The following is a 21,382-nucleotide window of genomic DNA, read 5'->3' as shown; positions in this document are numbered from 1 at the left end:
AATTTATCAATTAAAATATTGTGATTCACTGTGTCGAAAGCCTTTCTTAGATCTAACATTACAAGACCAATGTACTCACCATCATCAATTGATTTTAACCAATCCTCTGTAATGTTTAATAATGCAGAAGATGTTGAAAAACCTGGCCGAAAACCTGACTGGCTATCATGCAACATATCATTTGAGTTTAGAAAAGGGTAAATTTGGTCAAATACAGCACGCTCGATGATTTTTGATAAAATGGGAAGAATTGATATTGGCCTGTAATTACCTGGATCTGTATTATCACCACCTTTATAAACTGGGCAAATTCGGGCTTTCTTCCATCTGCATGGAAAGGTACCTGATTTAAGGGACAAATTAACAAGAAATGTCACAATAGGAGTAATTTCGATTGCTGACACCTTGAGTAACTTTGATGGAATATCATCAACACCAGTAGCTTTCTTATCGGAGAGTGTACATAGTTGATTTAAAACATAATCTTCATTAACATTATTAAATATAAAAAGCATATCATTATACAAATTATTTGTTTCATCATGATGGTTTTCAGTTTTAACAACAGGAATCTTGTCAGCTATACTTGGTCCAACATTTGCAAAATATTCATTCAATACATCAGCAACATCTTTAGAATTTGTACATTCACCATGTTCAGTTTTAATACATCTAACATCGGTTTTCTTGTTTTTACCTGGTACAATATGCCTTATGTTAGCCCAAATTTCCTTAGAATCTTTAGTTTGAAGAGCATTTGTAAGATACATTCTTTTAGATTCTTTAATTAAGCAATTTACTCTATTTCTCAGCTTGCGAAAATCTTCCCAAAGAAGCAAACAATTTTCTTTGCTGGCGCGCTTCTTCATCTGGTCCCGTTCGCGCATAGCTGCCAAAATTTCATCAGTAAGCCAAGGGGAAGAATTTTTCTGCCGTATACGTTTTCTCTTTAACGGTGCATGCTTATTGGCAATTTCAAGAAAAACATTTTCAAAATTAGAAACAGCATCATCAATATTTGATTGATTAGTAATATTACACCAATTTGTATTAGCTATATCCAGTCTAAACTTGTTTTCATCAAAATTTTTATATTTTCTATTCACACTGTACTTATGATTTTGGCTTTTCACCTTGTTCTCTTTACCCATAATTGTATACACACAGAAGTGATCACTCATGCTTGTAAGAATTACACCACATTCACTGACATTGTTGGGACAGGAGGTATACATGTGATCAACAAGGGTTTTGCTATTTTTGTGACTCTAGTAGGTTTAGTGATAACCTGTTTGAGATGAAAATTCTCAGCAACTTCTTTCATCTTCTTCGTATAACAATGTGGATCTGCAGCTAGAAGGTCACAATTTACATCACCAATTAATAAAACATATTTGCCTTCATATTCAACTTGCTCAAGAATGGATTCAACTTGGTAAAAAAAGCTTCATCTCTGAGTTTGGTGGGCGATACCATGCAATAACAATAGTAGGTTTTGTGTTAGTTTTTTCACTTCAGTAACAACAATCTCTAAATCACAAGGCATTAGGTCTTTACGAACCTTGTAAGTAAAACCAGAGTTACACTTCACATACATTGCTACACCCCCTCCATTTCTGTTTCTATCATTTCTGACAAAATCATAACCATCAATATTATATTCCATATCAGGAATTGCACTGTCTAATTGAGTTTCATTCAAAGCAATAACATCAACTGGATTATTCTTCATAAAAATCTTGAATTCATCAATCTTACCTGGTAGACTGGCAATGTTAAAACTTGCAAAACTAAAACCTTTTTTATCAAAAACATCATTTGAGAATGCATCAATTGTTTTACACGAGTTAATAACTGTATGAAAACATTTTTCAACATTACATGTACAACAAGACATTTGATTTTGATTTTTAATGCCACCTTTACACAATTCACAATTACAAACCTCACCTGGAAGACCACAATTTATATCTGTGCCATTTGCCTGGTCATTAATTATATCAAACACATTTAGCTCATTTTCAGAACATTTATTAACATACTCTTTTTCACATATATGAATATCAGACTTACTATCAATGGCATGACAACTACCATTTCTATATGGAATAGTCAACAAAACATCATTATTTATTGGCAAATCACAATGACAAATGTCACCTGGAAAACCACAAATTCCATCTGTGTAATTTACATGACCATTAATATCAGACACTTTTAGCTCATTTTCAGAACATTCATTAACATGATCTTTTTCACATATATGAATATCAGACTTACTATCAATGGCATGAAGACTGTCATTTACATATCTATATGGAGTAGTCAACAAAAGATCATTTTTCATTGGCTCTGTTTTATCGGCGCACTTTACCTGGCCAACACATTAATCATAATATGCACTATACTTGAAGTCACAGTATTTTTCTTTGTGACCAAATCCCTTACATTCATTACACTGAATCTTTGATTTGTAATGACATGACCTTGCATTATGATTAAAAAATCGAATGTTTGATGACGTAAAATTGATAATATATTTCTGCTAGATATTGTATGTAACATATTATCGATTTTTCGTCATCAAACATTCGTTAGAACTTAAACATTACTGGAAATAGAATGGCAATAGATTAAATAACGAAGATATGTTACATCGAATATTGTACGTCTAATACTCGGAGTCTGTGGAGCGCTTTATACCATTGATTATTTATAGCACACTGATTAGTACCAACGAATTCAATATCCTAACCATTATTCGACCATTGTTCCTATTGTATAACGTGGCATTGCGCTAATCACCTTATTATAAAGTGGACAATACAAAAATATTGCTATGATATCATTTCCTACGCAATCCTCACCTTCTATTTTAAGCTATTATCTTTTATCATTATTTTATTATTATTATAACCTACTATCAATATGCAATGAACAGATAAATAGTTTCCACAAAAAAGTACTAACACTTTAAGTAGGCCCTAAATGATAATAAATAATTGATAATAAATAAATAATAATAAATAAACAACCTATAAATAATTAAGCAATACATAATAAATACATAAATAACAGGAAGAATGAGAAGAAATAAACAAATTAAGTTTTACAATGTTACTTTTTCTTACAGTAGGCATATACTAATTTTCTAATACTAAAATATGACGGTGAACTTGATGTTACGATAGTACGGTGCAGTGCAGTGCCAGTGACAGCACTGTTATATTGAGTTCTCAATCCGCGTCTGTTTGTCCTAATCTCGCGTCCGTTTTGGAAATGGACACGAGTAGCTACGAGTAGTGACATTGCGTCCATTTGATCATTTCTCACGTCCATTTGGACATTTTTGGCGTCTGTTTCAAAACGGACGCGCGTCCATTTGCCACGTCCAATTGGCCATAAATGCAATCTCACATACCTCCCTTCTTCCAAGATCAATACCCCTGGGTCAATACCCCTGTTGCTGTAGCAACATCAACTAACGTCGATTGCCCAGCCTAATCTCCAGAACTTGTATATTAACAATAAAATAAATCGATCATAGACGATATCGATCACAACTTCGTGAAGGCCATTCCTGTCCTGACTGTTTTGGTGTTGTTCACATACCGTACACGTATACACATGTATTTTAATGGTTTTGTGAAACATTTATGAGACTTTAACTCTACTTTTTTTCATCAGTACACCGATGATTTAGGGCACATTGAAAATGCCGTCAAACACTCCGAATCTCAAATCGTCGTAAGTATAATGTTTGCCTGAATTCTTATAACAAATTCATATATTTCTCGGGAGAAGTTGTACATTGCTACTATCAAATCATATATTAATTGTCTTCATTTTGTTGGCGTTTACAGGATGACGTTTTGGTCCAGACATGATCCGGTGATGATGAGACAGGGTAACACGGATTATTGGCCAAAGATGAAAAACACGGTGAGTGACCTATCATAAGCTATCATATTTTAGATCTAAAGCAGAGAGAATACGAGACCATGTCTTTTTTTTCTCATCTAAGCCAATGATTGTTTTGTCATGTATCAAATTGTATTTACTTTTCGCATCGAATTCTGATTTAGGAAGTGCGTGTTTTGTAAAACTAATGATGAGCCTTAAGGCCCGGCATCGGGCCAAGCATATCGGTACGTTTACAAATGTACGACTTGTATTTTGTTAAGATAAAATGGCGTTAAGTGTCTCCTAAAATGAATGTCAGCAGGGCCATGGCCTACCGTTTTCATTCGAAAATTTGTGTGTATTCTGTGTAGATATTTCTTAGCTCTTCTTCCATCATGTCCATAACTTTGTATAAGTGTCCGTATTCTGTACTGTTTGATCCTCCAATACTGGAACTGTCAAGCTGTATCATTAAGATCGCTTTTGTTGTTTGCGCTTGCAGAGTATGGTAGCACTTTATAATAGTCTTTACAAAAATCATCAGTGCAAAAATCTGATTTATCGAATCAATCACTGCTGCAGGTAGAGCCAAGCACGAAATTGTACGAATCTTAAAATTCGGAAGTGATACACATTAAGAACTCAAGGTCAAATGACTCGAGTCCAAGAACTGGCAAATGTATTGGTTCTTTTGAATAACAACTCTTATTTACAGAAGAATTGAATTATTTGTCATTAATTTACGTGGACAAGTCAATGAACATAATTAGACCTTACCTTTCCTTTTCCCATAATCGCTTTCCTTATATATTCAAAGTGTCCCAATTAAACATAAACCCAAATTCAAAAAGTATTCCCAGATATTACGAGTGTTTGTTACATTGTTACCATACTGAGGCATCAACAAGCATCTTAATCAACTGTCCGAGTATAAAACTAACCATAAGAATCTGTAACAAACAGTGTAAATTAAATGAAAACACCATTAATGGTATTTACATTACACACAATAGTTATTGGTACCTTGTAAGCCATAGAAAACATGAGTTACATGACAATGTGATGTACTTTGCTATGTCATGGGTATCTAAGACACTCTGTACAGATATGTAGAGCCACAGCTAGAAAGATGAAGGTCTTTTAAAGCAACTTTCTTAAAGAATCCCTCAACATCAACATCAATTCATATATTGGCTGGACTCGAAGAGTATAGAAGCCAAGCTTGTGCGGGGGTAAAGCTGCTTATTGGTTTTGTAGTTGCGACTTGAATACTTGTAGGCTGCTTGCTTGAACGGTGGTTTCTTTTAGACTGTTCAACTTCCAGTCGGTAATGGTTCGGGGGAAAATTAGTTTTTGTGGCACTGGATGCGAGTTTGGTGATGAATAAAGCTTTTTGTATTATTACGGCGAGAGGGCCTGGTAACTGGCGTAAGGTAACGGTCACTGGGAAAGGTCCCTGTCAGCATGATTCCCCCATACCAATAAGTCAACCAGAGTCTTTTCCTTGCTGTATCTTTGCATATTGTGTGAAAGAATCCAATTGCATGCAGTCTGTACTAATTTCTATTTGTCTTTTCAGTCAACAACAATGGAGATAGCCTTGCCATCAGGCCAAGTTGTGTCTCATGCAGGTAAGTGTGTAGCTTGTATTATGTCAACTCATTAGTCTCCGATTTTGAAAACATGCATGTCTTCCATGTCTTCAGAGTCTATGGTCAACAACCACATTTGTAAAAGAAACACGAGCACCGCATTAAAAGAGCACAACAATACGCTCTTAAAATGAATCTGTAATTTCCATGAAGTGTCAGATCTACGTAAATCTGGGAAACGGTAACTATAACTTAACTGGCGTAAGTTGCCACATTTTGAATCAATCCAGGCAATTATTGCTCATTCTATTTCCCCCACGACCCATTATTCAAAATCGCGCACTGTGATTTGTTGAAACGCGTCACGTGAGAGCCCATTATTCTGCAATAATGGGTCGAGCGCCGTAACAATACCCTTTATTTCTTAAATAGAAGGTTGCAAGTGTATAATTGATTCTGATCAACTTTCTGCTGATGATAAAAGTAGCTGATGAGCAGTTTTTCGATGCGCTTCATTCATCATAACCATCATGATTTGTGTTTGATTCCTGCCATACACAGGTCATAAAGCAACCCAGGTACCTAAAGGACAGGAAGTTGCCACTTTTCAGTTCAACAAGAATGGTACTCTGTCTCAAATTCCCGACAAAACATTCAATGAACTAATAGCACGGCAGCTACACGCTAACCTACCGGGAACTTACAGAAGTCAAAGTGCTAGTAACAGCAGATCTCTGAGAACATCATACAATGAACGAGCTAAGACGGGGTTCAAATACTGGTCGATGGATAGACCAAAACCCACTAAATGTAAGTTCAGAATCTCTGCATCTGACCAGGGATGTGACTCTCACATCCCTGATCTGACACATTCATGACGTTGTGAATGTTATATATTTCTTAAAGCACCTTGTAATTCGTAGCACGCACATCGTAAAAATACACTCACCATACTCACTAAACCTGTTCTAAAATACTTTGAATCTTTTATTTAAGAATATTACTAATTTTAAGTAATTTTTGCAAGACCATGTGTTGTATGTAAGGAGCTGTAAGGCCCAAATGATAAACTATGCTCAAAAAGAAACTTACAATTTTTCACAAGGTCATATCTTAAAATCCTGTCCATAAAAATGAATTAAAATTGCACACAGCTTTACTTCAATACTCTACTCTACAAACAGTTGTCCAACTGACACAACAGCAAAGTGCACTGACATGGAACAGCTTCCTGGACCACATTCACAGCCCAATAATTAGCACCCAACAAAAAAAAAAATCTGTGAGTAAGTGGAATAGCGTGGAACAAGACCTGTTTCTTGAAGAAAGTGTGTGATAGGCAGAAGCAGCCCGTTCCGTTCTATTCCACTTACTCTTTAGAAATAATCATGTCTGTAAGGATCTTTTACGCATTCTCACAAATTTCTTTTGCTTGGTGCCAATTATTTGCCTGTGAATGTGGTCCAGGAAGCTGTTCAGTGTCAGTGCATTTTGCTGTTGTGTCAGTTGGACAACTGCTTGGTTACTAACATGTGTTTAGAGTAGAGTCACAATCCTGTGTGTAATTTTGGTTCATTTTTATGGACAGGATTGTAAGATATGACCTTGTGAAAAAAGTTTCTTTTTGATGCCAGTTTATCTTGAAATAAAAATACCTTTAAAAAGGAATGGGGCGCCCAACGTGAGCTTGGACGTGATGTGAGGAAATGTAAGGGGTTTGTTTTGATCAAAGAATTTACTCGATTGCTGCTGTTGTATTTTCAAAAACTGGATGACTTAACGATAAATGTATATCCTAATTGATTAGAAAGGTAAGATTTCTTAAATTTAGGCAAAACAGCACACACGGTTTGCAGTGTTCTAATCATGGTGTGATTTTGCTGTCATCATCATAATTCACAATATCACATTTTAATCCTAAACACTCTACTTTTCTGCACTTTTCTGGTCTTTTTTAATTATGCAGTCGGCAGATACGGCATTGGATCAGCTAACACTGTACTTGGACTTGGCAATTCCATAAGGACATGATCACCTCTGAAGTGCTGGCACTTCCCTACTCTGACTCCACTCTATAGTCTAAACATTAGCAATACTTTTGCAGTGGTGATTGCAGTAAATGTGATTTGTCTACATGACCATCATGGTGACGTTACCGGGTCTGAACCCTCGATGCGGCAAATGTTATTCGACCACAGTTTCATTACATTGTGATATTCAATTTACTTGCGCTGTGAAGACGAATTGTATTTAAACTAATTGTTAATGCACATTAAGTGTATTTTATTACTGTTAAATGATGTTGTCTGTCATGACATTTCGTTTGTATGAATGGTCAAATTGGAATCGACCAAAATTTTGCAAATGGAGGAAACTTGAATTAACGAAGAAAACTAAAAGTTAACATCTGGGAAGCTTATTGAACGGAGAAAATTGACGGGAAGTATTAGCCGCAATGAGTGTTCTTTACGATATGTTCCGTCTGTTTCTACAAGAAAGTGTAATTTTAGCAGTACTAGATCACTAAGTATATTCCTGATTATTACTTTATAAAAAAATAACGATATAGACAATATAGCCTCTAACTCATGGCATGTTTATTCATGTCCGATTTTCATTGCCAAATTTGCATTTTGCCATCTCATGTCGTCTATGACTTGTTGTATCTGTTTTGACCTTCTTGCAGTTGGCAATGTTGGAATTGGAGCTGCTAATCTTATTCTTGGCAAAGGAAAGCCAATCGGCACGTGATCAGTGAAGTAACAAAGCGTATAGTGTATCGTCGTGATCATCGCATAGTGATGAATCCAAGACAACTATATACCGGTCATTTTGTATTCAACGGGCTATTATAGAGGGCGACGCGACGATATCGAATACAAAGCCGTTTTTGCCATTGCTGTATCTCACACTCGGCGAATCGCACATGGCACATCAGCAGTTATCGGGGATGGTTTATGGTTTAGACAGTATGCGATTTTCACGACGAGTCATGATTGAGTCGAATATTGTATTATTCTTATTATTTTCTTTTGATGACTGCAGGTTAAGATAGTATGGTATGTAACTATTGAAACGTAATCTTAAAGAAGGATGGTTCGATTTCATCAAATGCTATTTAAATGACTTTAACCCTCACCTGTGGAATTTCATGCTGGTATTTTGATCACTTTAATGATATGAGAGCCAATAATGTATACATTTGGAAGCTCCATAGGTAAGCCCACTTTGGACACGATTTGGCTTACAAACTCCAAACAACCTATCAGCCCTAATATTTCACATGAGTCATGAGCTCACATGGTTAATGAGAAAATATGGCTTTCCATTGATGCCAAAATCTCAACGGGCGAGGTTCTTCAAAAAATGTGTACGGCGATGTGCAACAGCTCAGAGTTTCGGATGTTGACTTTCTATACCCAGGTCGCTATATATAGGCTACTTACTTTTTTTTTTTTGTCATTATATTTTTTATTGGAAAAAGCAAACATAAGAATAATATAATCACAGAGAATCACAATTACAGCTGCAAATGTGTGTATACATACATGGCATAGTGTACTACATAATGCACAAATAATGAATAATGAGATACAATTAGTATATCATACAGAGTCAACATACATGTACATGTGACATAATGGCAAACCAATATTACAGTGCTGATGCACCTTGTGCATCAAATGTCAAAGCACCACTTTTTAAAGTGATTACTTAATTTACCCTTTTTATAAGCAATATCATATTCCATTTTTCTTTTCATCAAAATGAAGTTTTTCAAAGCAGTAAAGTTTGGGTTCACTTCCTGAAATCTACATCTGTAAATGTAGTATTTACTGCATAATATTAAAAAGGAAAGTAAATTATCATTGGCAATACCAAACATAAGGTCAAAACTATCAAACTGAATATTCAGGTGAAGTTTGTCATTTAACATGTTAAATAACTCATTCCAGATACATTTAACTTTATCACATTCACAAAAAACATGAACCACAGTTTCGGGAAATTTGTCACAAAAGAAACAAAGAGGAGAATCTTTTCTTCCAATTTTGTGGAGAAAGCTGTTGAAAGCAATTGCCTTATGGAATAGTTTAAAATAAAATGATCTTAATTGAGTCTCAATGGTACATTTGAAATTCCGGATATGAATTTCTTCCCACCCTACATTCCCCTTATCACAAAAATCTTCAAAGATATCTTCCCAGAATTTTTGAATTCTTTCAGGGGGAAGCTTGTTTAACATTATACTGTAGGTGTAGCGAGGGACCCTGGGGCTACTTACTTTTTGCTGTTTTGCAACCCATGGCGATTAGCCTACCAATTTTTCGCAAAAAGCACCCAAATAGCCCAAATAGCGCCCACATTGGTGCTTATAAGGGCACTTTAACCCAGTGAAAACCCACCCATCGATACCCCCCCCCAACCGTGGCACATCCCGTACACCTTCCACCATTAGGCAGAACCCACTCTGATATCTCAATACTGATGGAGAAAAAGTGGGGATGAGGCTGTTGATCGAACCCTCTTTCTTTAAATAAATCAAAAACAAATGTAGTGATATATGACGATAAACTGCGGGATCAGTGTTATTATTATTGCCATAATTATATAATGATGTTATTTGTCATGAATGTTGTAAATACCCTGCTGTGGGACAAGTGTATAAAAAAGGAAATTTGGGCGCCTCATCCCAGCAAACACAAAAATGTTGTTAAAACGTTATGTGTTTTTGTTTTGGTCAAAACGTTTTAATAACATTAATGTCGGGTTATATAGAGGTCATGAAAACGTTTTTTTAAATGATTTTATGGAACAAAAAACCACTACAACAACATTTTTAAAATGGTGCCAAAATGTTATTATAAAATATTTTTCAGCAAAATATTTTGTCAACACGTAAATAACATTACGTTGGAATGGTTTTCAGCAAGTTTTCAAAAATGTTTAGCTGTGTGATTTTGTGCAAAAAATAATTCGGCGAATTCGCTAAACTTTTGTATAACTTTTGGTCAGTGAAATTTGTTCATTGGCTGTGAAAAAATGTCAGTGTCATTTATGTATATGTGGAGACTTGTGTTAAAAACCTTTCTCATAATTAATATAATGGTTCTATCACCAAGTCTGCCAGTGTTGAACAAGCTCAGTTTATCGGTTGATGTTTTTTATTAAGAATCTGGTAGAATTAAGAATGAAAAGAAAATTCACTTATTCGTATACAAATTCAGTGAAATGCAAGTAGAATAATAGGATGAGTAAAAAAAAGTGCAATAAAGCAACGAATCCATCTTTATTTTAGAAACAGATTAAGGTGGTATTGGAGGCATTTTCTGAAAATGGTCTGAGCATGTTTTAAAAAGCACACTGACCAATAGGCTATGCCTTTTGTTTGAAGCAAATTGAACATACCGTTTACAAAATATATCAATTTATATTTTCTTTTTACCTTATTGTTTTTATCAATAATCGATGTAGTTAATGAGCTAAAATAACTGTAAAGGCTTATTAATATGTATTGTTTGCCAATATTTTGCTAAAGATCCATACATAAATGTTCAGCGTACATTTATTTTGCATAAATTGCCTTGAAACTTGGTCAAAGTGTTTGTAATATGTTTGAATGTATTATAGGCCTAGTGAAGCAGCCCTCTAATTTGCACAATTGCATAATTAATGAGCTAATTTGCATAAATTTTAATTAATTATGCAAATATGCAAATTAGAGGTCGGCTTCACTATATAATACATTAGAACATATTAGAAACACTTTGACCAAGTTGTAAGGCAATATATGCAAAATAAAAGTAGGCCCCTACCCTGAACATTTATGCATGGATTTTAAAGCAAAATATTGACAAAAATTACATATTAATGAGCTTCTCCGGTCATTTGAGGTGATTAACTTGATAGATTATTAAAAAAACCAATAAGATACAAAGCAAATATAAATTGATACATTTTGAAAACCGTATGTCCGATTTGCTTCAAACAAAAGGCATATTGATAAGTGTGCTTTGCTCTACTCAATTAATTCCAAAATGCCTCCAATACCACCTTAAACACTTGTCAGTTTTATAACGTTATATAAATGATATATCCAGTAGTGACCTTGTGTGAAAAAAATTAAGTAATTAGCACTTACCGTTCTGTTTTTATGACACAGTTTAAAGCGATACGTAGTAACTTTGTCCACATTTGTTGACATCTAAATTTTGAATGTCAGCACATGTATGTTTGGAACAACGGCTATCCTCATTGGCATTGAAGTAGAATGGAGCACCCAAAGTATTATTGTCCCAGGTCCTGTTTAAGGGATGGGTTTATATGTGTGTAAATGGAGGAGAAATGGGAGGATTTTGGCATGTTTGCTGTGATTGTTTGCCTAGCAATATTGATCACAAGTACACAATTGATGGTGCATATCAAGGACCAAACTCTATAGTTTTATATTTGAGCACGATCACTTCTGTAAAGTCATGAAAAATTATGTAAATCGGCTTTTATATTTGATGTTGCATATCGGCTCACGCACTTTTTTTTTGTACCCAGTATTTCACAAAGTCCCTGTACTCTGATGACCGTATGACTTTTTGCTGGTATGTTGAGCACTTTAAACAATTAATTATAGTACTTACCTCCTACTTTAGGAACATGCGTATGTCTTAATGTATGTCGACCATGTCAACAACCCAGTGTAGTTTTACATGGTTGGAAAAGTCTATTTCCTTTCGCTATTTTGCCAATCATAATTCATAAATTGTCCAACTTTTTGACAAAAAGAGTTTTACAACTATTCCGCCAGCAAGGAAACACAAATTTATGTGTATCCAGTGCGTCCTTTACGTTTAAATAGTTCAGTTTATTGTCAAGTTGTGCCTCTATACGCCATATTTACGGAATTGATGATACGAGCTGATACGGAATTTTTGAACCCAAATTTCTTGAAATATACATTACCTTTTTAACTTCTCGCCACGAAATTGGATTCCTAAGAAGGTCAAATACAAGCCTTCCATTATGGCTGGTATCATCATCTCGATTGGTGTCTTGTGTTAGTATTATTCCATATTTTGCTGGTAGAAGTTCAATGAAACCCTCCATAATTCACGACTACTGTCACTTGTGTTATAAACTCGATGTGTTTACTATATTGTCGCTCGGGTCCGCGACTAATCGCAGGTACCGGTCTATCATTAGCTATTCTATACACTTTTCAATAGCCTTATTGTGATGTGTGGGAGTTTTAAAAGCCGAGCCATGAACAAAATATAATGCGAGCACCCGGGGGGCATCAACTTTAGAGGTGACGGTATGTGCCTGTCAATATATGCCCCTCTTTTGAAGCCGACTATACCCGATGACCAGGCACCTTCAGTTTTCAAAATATTATACCCAATGACCCTTTTTCATTTTGATTGTACATAATGACCCTTTTTTTTATATAAAAAAACACCCCAACGTTTTGTACTGATATGCGCCTACTTCGCGACGCTTGTACAAAATGTAGGCACATATACTCATCAATTCTAAAGTTGAGTGCCCCGGGGCGAGCGCATACTGCGGGCCAATGAACAATGAGATAGTGGCTTTTTGATATCACTTTGAGGAACTGTTGAAGTATAAATCAGCCAACGAGTAGGTGTGTCCAAATTGCACATCTTGAATTGAGACCAAGACATGCTGTTATTTCAATTGTTATATCGTTCCGGTTGGTTTATTACCTACCATTGCCTACGAGATGCAGTTCTAAGGTGACAGAGGGACAGGTCTGCAATTCGATTCCACAACCATTCATACCTTTCATCTGTTTTATTGTATTATCGTGCGAATTGCTCCGTGGTACCTTACGGGTACCTGAATTTTATTTGAATGAAGATGACTCTGTCATGCTCGACGTCATATTGCATAATTTCTATACAGTATATGCAATAAACCAACCAGAACAGTATAACAATTGAAATAATAGGCAGTTCTAAGATAGGTTAAGAAGAATATAACGTCACAATTCTGTATTATTATTCAAGGTTGTAACGTGTGTCTATGCTGTCATGTAGGCCTACCTGGCAACAGACACGCCCCCGGTACAAACAGATGAAATTTGTAGAAAAGCGTGATTATGACAAAAACATTAAAAATGATACTTTGAGGTATTGTTTTTTAATTTTTGTATGGCAGATCATACATACACATGTGCTGAGGTCAAAAAGGTAAAAATTTTGTTTTTGACCCCTGACTCACCTGTCATTCCAAACAACCCCTTAAGTAGAAGAATCATTGCCTGTTGTTATTTTCTTATTTACCTTTATTTTAAATATGTTCATTCTCTATAAAAGAAACATACAATTTTTGGGCGGGATTTTCAAATGTCGAAAGGAAAAACGTGAAATTGAAGTGGAGTGACTTACAAAATATCCAGTAAGTGGACATATTGGGAATAAAAAAAATGGAGTCGGGGGAGGTATGAAGGACTTGAGAGTAATGTTAGAAAGTGTGTTTGAACTGAAAAAGGAATTGAAAGAACGCAAAAATCAACCTTGATTTGGTTTAAAGTCAGCTTCAGATCTGGTGTCTTTATTGCGCATCACACAATGTGTGTGTTCTCTTTCAAAATACATTTCAAAAAGACAAAAAGGTAAATTAGGTATTGCAGTAAAAAGATTCATAAAAATTCAACGGCAGTTGCAATTCACTTCCTTTTTTTCACAAAAGGTGATTATTGAGTGTGGCATTTATCATGTTTATAACAACTTTCAATAATGGGAAAGTTCAACTTGGTTGTCACGTAAATATCGATTCTTTGCCCTATTGCACTTTTGTTCTGACTCGCCCTGTATTTGAGTCTTAGTCCGTGCCTGAAACCTGTATAGTTGTAAGAAACATTTACTGCTGACTCGTTTATTTTATTTCATGCTCATGAATATACTTTGCTATTTGAGTTTGACATAGACGAAGATTCGCTATTATGTAAATAAACCAGAGAAAATATATAAAATGAAATATGTATCTTATTTTTTACCTGTAAGCTAAAAGTAAAACAGGTAATAGGATAATGTGCACATGTCATTTAAATGATGCAATTCGCATAGGCGTAGATCGGGGGGGTAAATCCCCCCAATATTTTGCCAGGGAGTGGTCCATACAATCATCCCCTCCAATGTTGACGCCTGTATGTAGGTTTTTGACCAAATTAACTTCATTTTGGTAATTTTACCCCCCAAAGTGCCAGTTTTTGCGCGCTTCGCGCGAATATTACTTTTGCACCATATTTCATCATTTTAGTTTCAATATGGCAACATTTTTCGCGCGCATGTGTAGCATATACTTATTGGGTCCCCAAAAGAGCTGGCTGGATTCACTCAGACTTGTAGTCGAGTCACTGAAAGTCGAGTCCGAGTCGAGTCGAGTCATCGAGCCCTCGAGTCTCGAGTCGAGGCGAGTCATGAAGCCTTCGAGTCCGAGTCGAGTCGAGTCATTTGAAGTTGTCAGTCGAGTCGAGTCGAGTCGAGTCAGGCCATTCTGTCGAGTCGAGGCGGATATATTTTGTCGAGTCATTTCGAGTCACTTCACGTTTTATATGCTCATGATACCAGCTGTCAATTTGATAGCCCAATTTGCATGAATTTGTACTTGTTTGAAATTAAAATCCCAGTGAGAGTACATAATATTGATTTATGAATCTATGTGCTCCATCCAGTGCATTGTGGAAATCAGTAATCAGTCAGACTTGTAGTATTGCCATTAGGACCCGCCACATAGGGCCTGCACTTTGGCTCGACATTTGAAAGGGGTGTGAATTCATTTTTGGATACGCCCCTATTATAATTAGGTAATACTCGAACACATTCCCTATATGTATATACATGTACCACATGTAGTAAATCTGTCTGCTTTATCTGTATTGTGCCTTTCTTAAGCAAATAGTTAAACACGATTTCATCAAACATTATAACAATAGCTCTTTTACAGTGTGCAATCATCCCGGGCAATAATTGGGCAATAATAGAGGATGTGCGTGAAATTATTGATTAGCTCCATACAAAGAATTTGAACCGGTGTCCTTCACCGTAATCATGGCGCAATGCAGTGCATTCAATCAAACGTTGTCGTCAACCTATTTGATCCTATAGTGCATTTGTTATGTGTGTGAGACGAGCTGTCGCGGTAGATTGCAATAGCTTGTAATCATGCTTTTGTTGAATGAATTTGAGTACTCCGCCATATTTACGGTATGAACGTCATAATCTAGGTGATTATTTGCATTGGATGTCTTGAATACGCTGGCGAAGTTGTGTAATAATCGGATTAATGCTATAACAGTAGGTGAATACAAGTTTTGAATATATCGCGTTGCAAAGCCCCATTCAGTGATCCCAGCGAAAGTGAAAAAAAAATCAAATTGTTACTTTTATAAAATTTTTTAATGAAAAAAATGGCAAAAAAACCCAAGAAAACGGCAGTATCGACGAAGTTGAAGCCCCATTCAAATAGGCCTACATGTAGCTAATTTATATATACTGTCAGTATATAAATTAAATCAGTTCAATTCACGCCGAGTGTCCTTGACAGGTTTGACTCTGCTTCAGCGGTCATGAAAGAATTCAAAAGATAACCTCTGCCCCAACAATCCCAAGCAATTGTCTGAAACTGCTCTTCGGATGATGATAGTCATATAATGATCAAAAGATTATTACTGACTATATCATTGTACAAAATCTGAATTTTGATGATTTTTACGATCGTCCAGATGAAAAAAATCACTGAATGGGCCGTTAGTTCCCTCCACTCCTTACCCTGGCAATATGAATCAAAGAAAATAAAGAAAAAATTAAATAAAACAAGAAGAAAAAAAGACAAAGAAAAAGAAACAATAAAAGAAAAACAAATATGAAAAGTTGGAACAATATTTGGTTTATAAAATTAATGTGACCGTGATGAGGCTCGAACTCACCACCTTCCGATTTAAAGTTCGAAGCGCTCGTGTACCAAATTCTGACGCCTTACCAAGTGAGCTGTGCTCCTGAGATACGAAATAAAAATAAAATAATACACTGTATACCTGCTTGTGTCGGTAATTGATTTGCTCAAATTCCATAATGGTACAGTGCAACAGAGCAAAAATGCCCAAAATTTAAAAGCTATATAATTTATGAACAATATACACTACACATAAAAATACTAATACAAGGGAATTTCAACATAAGAATCAAAACAATTAAGTACCAACATGCACAGCTTTGTCCTTATATCACATTTGGGTTTTTAACAAAATGTTATCAAACCTCTACTGTGATTGGCAGCTGCACAAGGCATCTCTTTGATAGCTGATAATGGCCATCCATTCAGCAAGTGGCTACTAACTGACCTTGACAGGCTTGAATGAGCACTGTCATCTGCTACAAAACCACCACACTCTAGGACCTGGTCGCCTATATTAATTTACTGGTCAACATTTGCATAGGAACCGCATAGTCGGAGGCAAGGTTCATTATTGATTGGAGATTATATACGTATTTATTACTAATAGACAAGTAATATATATATATATATATATCGTGTGTTTGCGATTTATTCCGTAATCAATAAGTATGATGAACAAACGCATTTCTGGCAGAAGCACTCACAGCGTAGTGGTATTCGATCTCCCCTATTAAATAAAAGGTTGTGGGTTCGAAACCTGGTAGAATTTTAATTGGAATAAATTTGTTTTTCTTTTGTTAAGGGCTGGGGTATGAACGTTTGGACAGTATTTATTTTGGGACATCAGAGCACATCAGACATATCGAATTGCATTCTGAATACGAAGAATGTCATTCTGATATCAAATAATTTTGATTTTTGAAATTCGCAATTTAATACACATTTTATGGCAAATCATTAAAATTTATATTTTTGATATTTAACAGTACTTGAAGTAAACTTTATAAATCTGATGATTTATACTTAAAGTGTATGTAGGTGGGATGAAAAGCCGACGATCAATTGAAAATTTTGACCTTTCGTATTGAAGATATGGATTTTTTTTCCCAAAACACCAAAAATCCATATCTTCAATATGAAAGGTCAAAATTTTCAATTGACCGTCGGCTTTTCCTCCCTGCTACATACACTTTAAGAATATATCATTAGATTTATATAATTTACTTCGAGGACTGTTATATATCAAAAACTTGAAAAATATCAATTTTTATAATTTGTCATAAAATTTGTATTATATTGTGATTTTCAAAAATGAAAATTATTTGATGTCAGAAAGACATGCTTCGTATTCAGAATGCAATTCGATAGGTCTGAGGTGCTCTCATGTCCTACAAAAAATACTGTCGAAACGCAATAAACGCTCATTTTAGATCCCTTAAGTAAGAGGTAATAATTATGGCAATAAATCCGCCGTATTCGCTACTTGCACGGTTCCGCCATTATGCACTATGTGCGGGGAGAGCCTCGAACTGGCAGCATACATGAATGGGAATTGAACTAGTCATAACGTTCTGTGTAAGGTTACATAATTCTTCCTTTCATGTATGCTGCCAGTTCGAGGCTCTCCCGCACATAGTGCATAATGGCGGAACCGTGCAAGTGGCGAATAAAACTGAACACAGCTCAATCCAGCCTCATATAGGCCTGTATCATGTAAATGTATTATGTGATGCAAATGTTGACTAGGAAAAAAAATATCGCGACCTGGTCACTATAATGCTACAGGGAGCACAGTACTTTGACAATGGAGTGAAAGACTATTATTATTGATTAGGCGCGGATTCTAAAAGTACAGCTCCTATGCGTGTGTAGCAAAAAATTGGAATAGAATGCATTACTCGTTGATGGTCGATAAACGTCCCAATAAATCGGACTTAGTCACCGGTCAGTTCTACAGCATAGATATCCATGGCTAACGATGGTTAACTATGGAAACATGTTAAAGGACATCAAGAAAATTTTCTAAGTTATTTATTTTGAGCTCTTTCGAGACGAGTAATGGATATATTCTGTAGATTTAGGTTTAGTCTGTGACTGCTAATGTGAGGCCGTCGTAGGTCGCACGGGGCTCAAACTCGGTGGGTGGGTGTAGTTCTGTCCTGGCAAGAAGAAGTTTATGTTCGTTAAGTCATCCGACCCCGGGGCCCCCTCCAAGGGGTCATTTGAGGTAAAATGACTAAAAACTGCCATATGGGCATGAAACTAGGTACTACGGGACTCAAACTCGGTGGGTGGGTGTAGTTCTGTCCTGGCAAGAAGATGTTTATGTTCGTTAAGTCATCCGACCCCGGGGTCAAATGACTAAAAACTGCCATATGGGCATGAAACTAGGTACTACGGGACTCAAACTCGGTGGGTGGGTGTAGTTCTGTCCTGGCAAGAAGATGTTCATGTTCGTTAAGTCATCCGACCCCGGGGCCCCCTCCCAGGGGTCATTTGAGGTAAAATGACTAAAAACTGTCATATGGGCATGAAACTAGGTCGTACGGGGCTCAAACTCGGTGGGTGGGTGTAGTTCTGTCCTGTCAAGAAGATGTTTATGTTCGTTTTAAAGTCATCTGACACCGGGGTCCGCTCCCAGGGGTCATCTGAGGTCAAATTACTAAAAAGTGTCGTATGGGCATGAAACTTGGTAGGTACAGTCAACATTTAAAACAACATTTTTGAAGGTCATTTTGGGGTCATCCAAGGTCACCACGGGTCATCTGAGGTCAAATTAGTAAAAACTCATATATGGGCATGAAACTTGGTGGGTACAGTCAACATTTAGACCCAAATTTTTGGAAGGTCATTTTGGGGTCGCCAGGGGTCATCTGAGGTCAAATGAGTAAAAACTGTCATATGGACATGTCACCATCAGCCTGGTAATCGCGCCCAGCCGAGAACCGCCAAATATGGTAACCGCCTAGTCTATTTTAAAACTGATGCATCAATGACTATGTTCATCATGTCATTGTTGTATCATTCTCACATACATTAGGAAAAGTTGGAGAATAGAGGCCTTGCATGTGACATATCATCCCGTAAATATGGCGGACTACTCAAATGCATTCAACAAAAGCATGATTGCAATCAAATAGGTTGATGACAACATTTGATTGAATGGACTGCACTCCGCCATAACTACGGTGAAGGACACCGGCTCAAATCCTTTGTTTGGAGCCAATCGATAATTTCATGCAGGGCCTCTATACTTTCTGTTAATAAAATACTATGCTGACCTCACACTCCAGTAATTTCAGATCATTGAGCTCAGTAATACATCAAAGAATGTCTTCCAATTCATGAAAACAAATAGATAATCTGCATATCGGATTAAAAGCTTGAGGCATTTCAATTGCAAGGCCCATTACTTATATACCAACAACAACATAGGCCTACAAGTGTATATAAATTATAATGTAGCATGTGCACACATCATCATGTTGTGGATGGTGAATCAAGCTGCAGTGCCTACCCATTCCCAAATAAATGCATAGGGAGGGGGTGGGTTAAAAATGACCCCATAGGATTATACGGGGGTAAAAATTTCAAATTAACCAAAGCAAACAAAGACTTAAGCTTTTTTATGAATGCTATACATAAGTATAAGCTTATTATCCTCTTCAACAATAGGATTAATGATTGGTGCTTGACTGGAATTACGTGCTAGTGTCATTGGTTATTGTTAAAAGGCAATAAGGTGTGTAATTGCAATATTTCCTCTGAATAGGAAAGACTCTCTACATCGAACCATGGATGCTGGTGGTTCGAATTAAGCCCGATCCTGACTCCACTTCGCAGCGGTATGCGATGCTGCGATGCTTTTCAAACATCTCAGCATCCCGCGATGAAATTAAAATGTACAGGTGGAGTCAGTATCGGGCTTTAGGAATAAAAACCCAATTCGAAATGATGCGCTTGAGAATTCAACAATATAAATAATGGTAGCTCTATTATAATACACATTAATGATAAAATTCCAAAATATAATACGTTTTCTGTCTTTGTTTGTCACGTGGTAGCGATTATATTTTTAAATAAGTTTCAAATGAATAACAACAAGACAAGTGGCCGAGTGCTCTAAGGCGCTAGGCTCATAGAGTACTAAGCGTTGCGCCGTGAGTTCGAACCCCGCCTCTGCCAAACTTTAAAAGAAGTAAATTAAAATTTGACTTTTTTAATTTCATATTTGGGAAATGTGACTGGGAGAATTTATGTATGGTGTGGAGTGGTGTGATAGGGCATGTACTTTAACTGGCCGGCGCGTTTTATCGACAGTCAACGAGTAATGGTTTGGAATCATGTAACTAAAATACTAAATGCATTCTGCAAAATGTGCTCTTACCAATTTATAAAGCATTTCATTAGCTTTAATTTGACATATTGTTTGACATGTTTGGAATTATGGTAAATCATTAAATAAAATATTTATTAATTAATCAATTATGTCAATTAATAAACAATTTAATGCAAATATGCATATTTTCTCTGACAGAATTGTAGGATTTGACAAGAGCCATCTTTCTTGTAAGTTTGATTCTTATAACATACCGGTATCGTATTGCGTCCCGTTATAGTTGCAGAAAAATACGCGTGCAGGACACACATACGCACCCCCCCCACACACACACACACCCAGAGGATCGTACCGCTTTACAATCGTATAACATTCATTGGCGCTAGTAGTAGTAAATTCCAATTTTCTTTGCTTTACCTCACTTGTTCTGCTCAAAATTAAAAGGGGACATATCTGACAGTAAAAGCTTACATTTTATGGAAATTATGTTTAAATTTGCTTAAACAGCACAAAACAGATAAAGCAGACTAATGTACTAGACATAGGCCTATACATGTATGGTATGCCAGGGACTGTTTACGAATATATCATTAGATTTATGATATTTACTTCGAGGACTGTTATATATCAA

The 21,382-nt window shown here is 36.1% G+C and overlaps 1 protein-coding gene across 1 annotated transcript; it reads left to right on the top strand.

Annotated features, from left to right (window-relative positions):
• The first annotated feature begins 3,563 nt into the window (after nucleotides 1-3,563).
• LOC140148990 (uncharacterized) lies at nucleotides 3,564-8,947 on the top strand. The gene is made up of 5 exons (XM_072171121.1): nucleotides 3,564-3,747; nucleotides 3,864-3,942; nucleotides 5,483-5,534; nucleotides 6,057-6,305; nucleotides 7,462-8,947. The coding sequence occupies exons 1-5, from the start codon at nucleotides 3,716-3,718 to the stop codon at nucleotides 7,524-7,526; spliced, it is 477 nt and encodes a 158-aa protein (XP_072027222.1). The 5' UTR covers nucleotides 3,564-3,715; the 3' UTR covers nucleotides 7,527-8,947.
• Nucleotides 8,948-21,382: the final 12,435 nt, after the last annotated feature.

Source organism: Amphiura filiformis, chromosome 3 (genome assembly GCF_039555335.1).
Source record: "Amphiura filiformis chromosome 3, Afil_fr2py, whole genome shotgun sequence".
In the NCBI taxonomy this organism is placed as follows: Eukaryota; Metazoa; Echinodermata; class Ophiuroidea; order Amphilepidida; family Amphiuridae; genus Amphiura; species Amphiura filiformis.
This window is presented reverse-complemented; position numbering and strand designations above follow the sequence as displayed.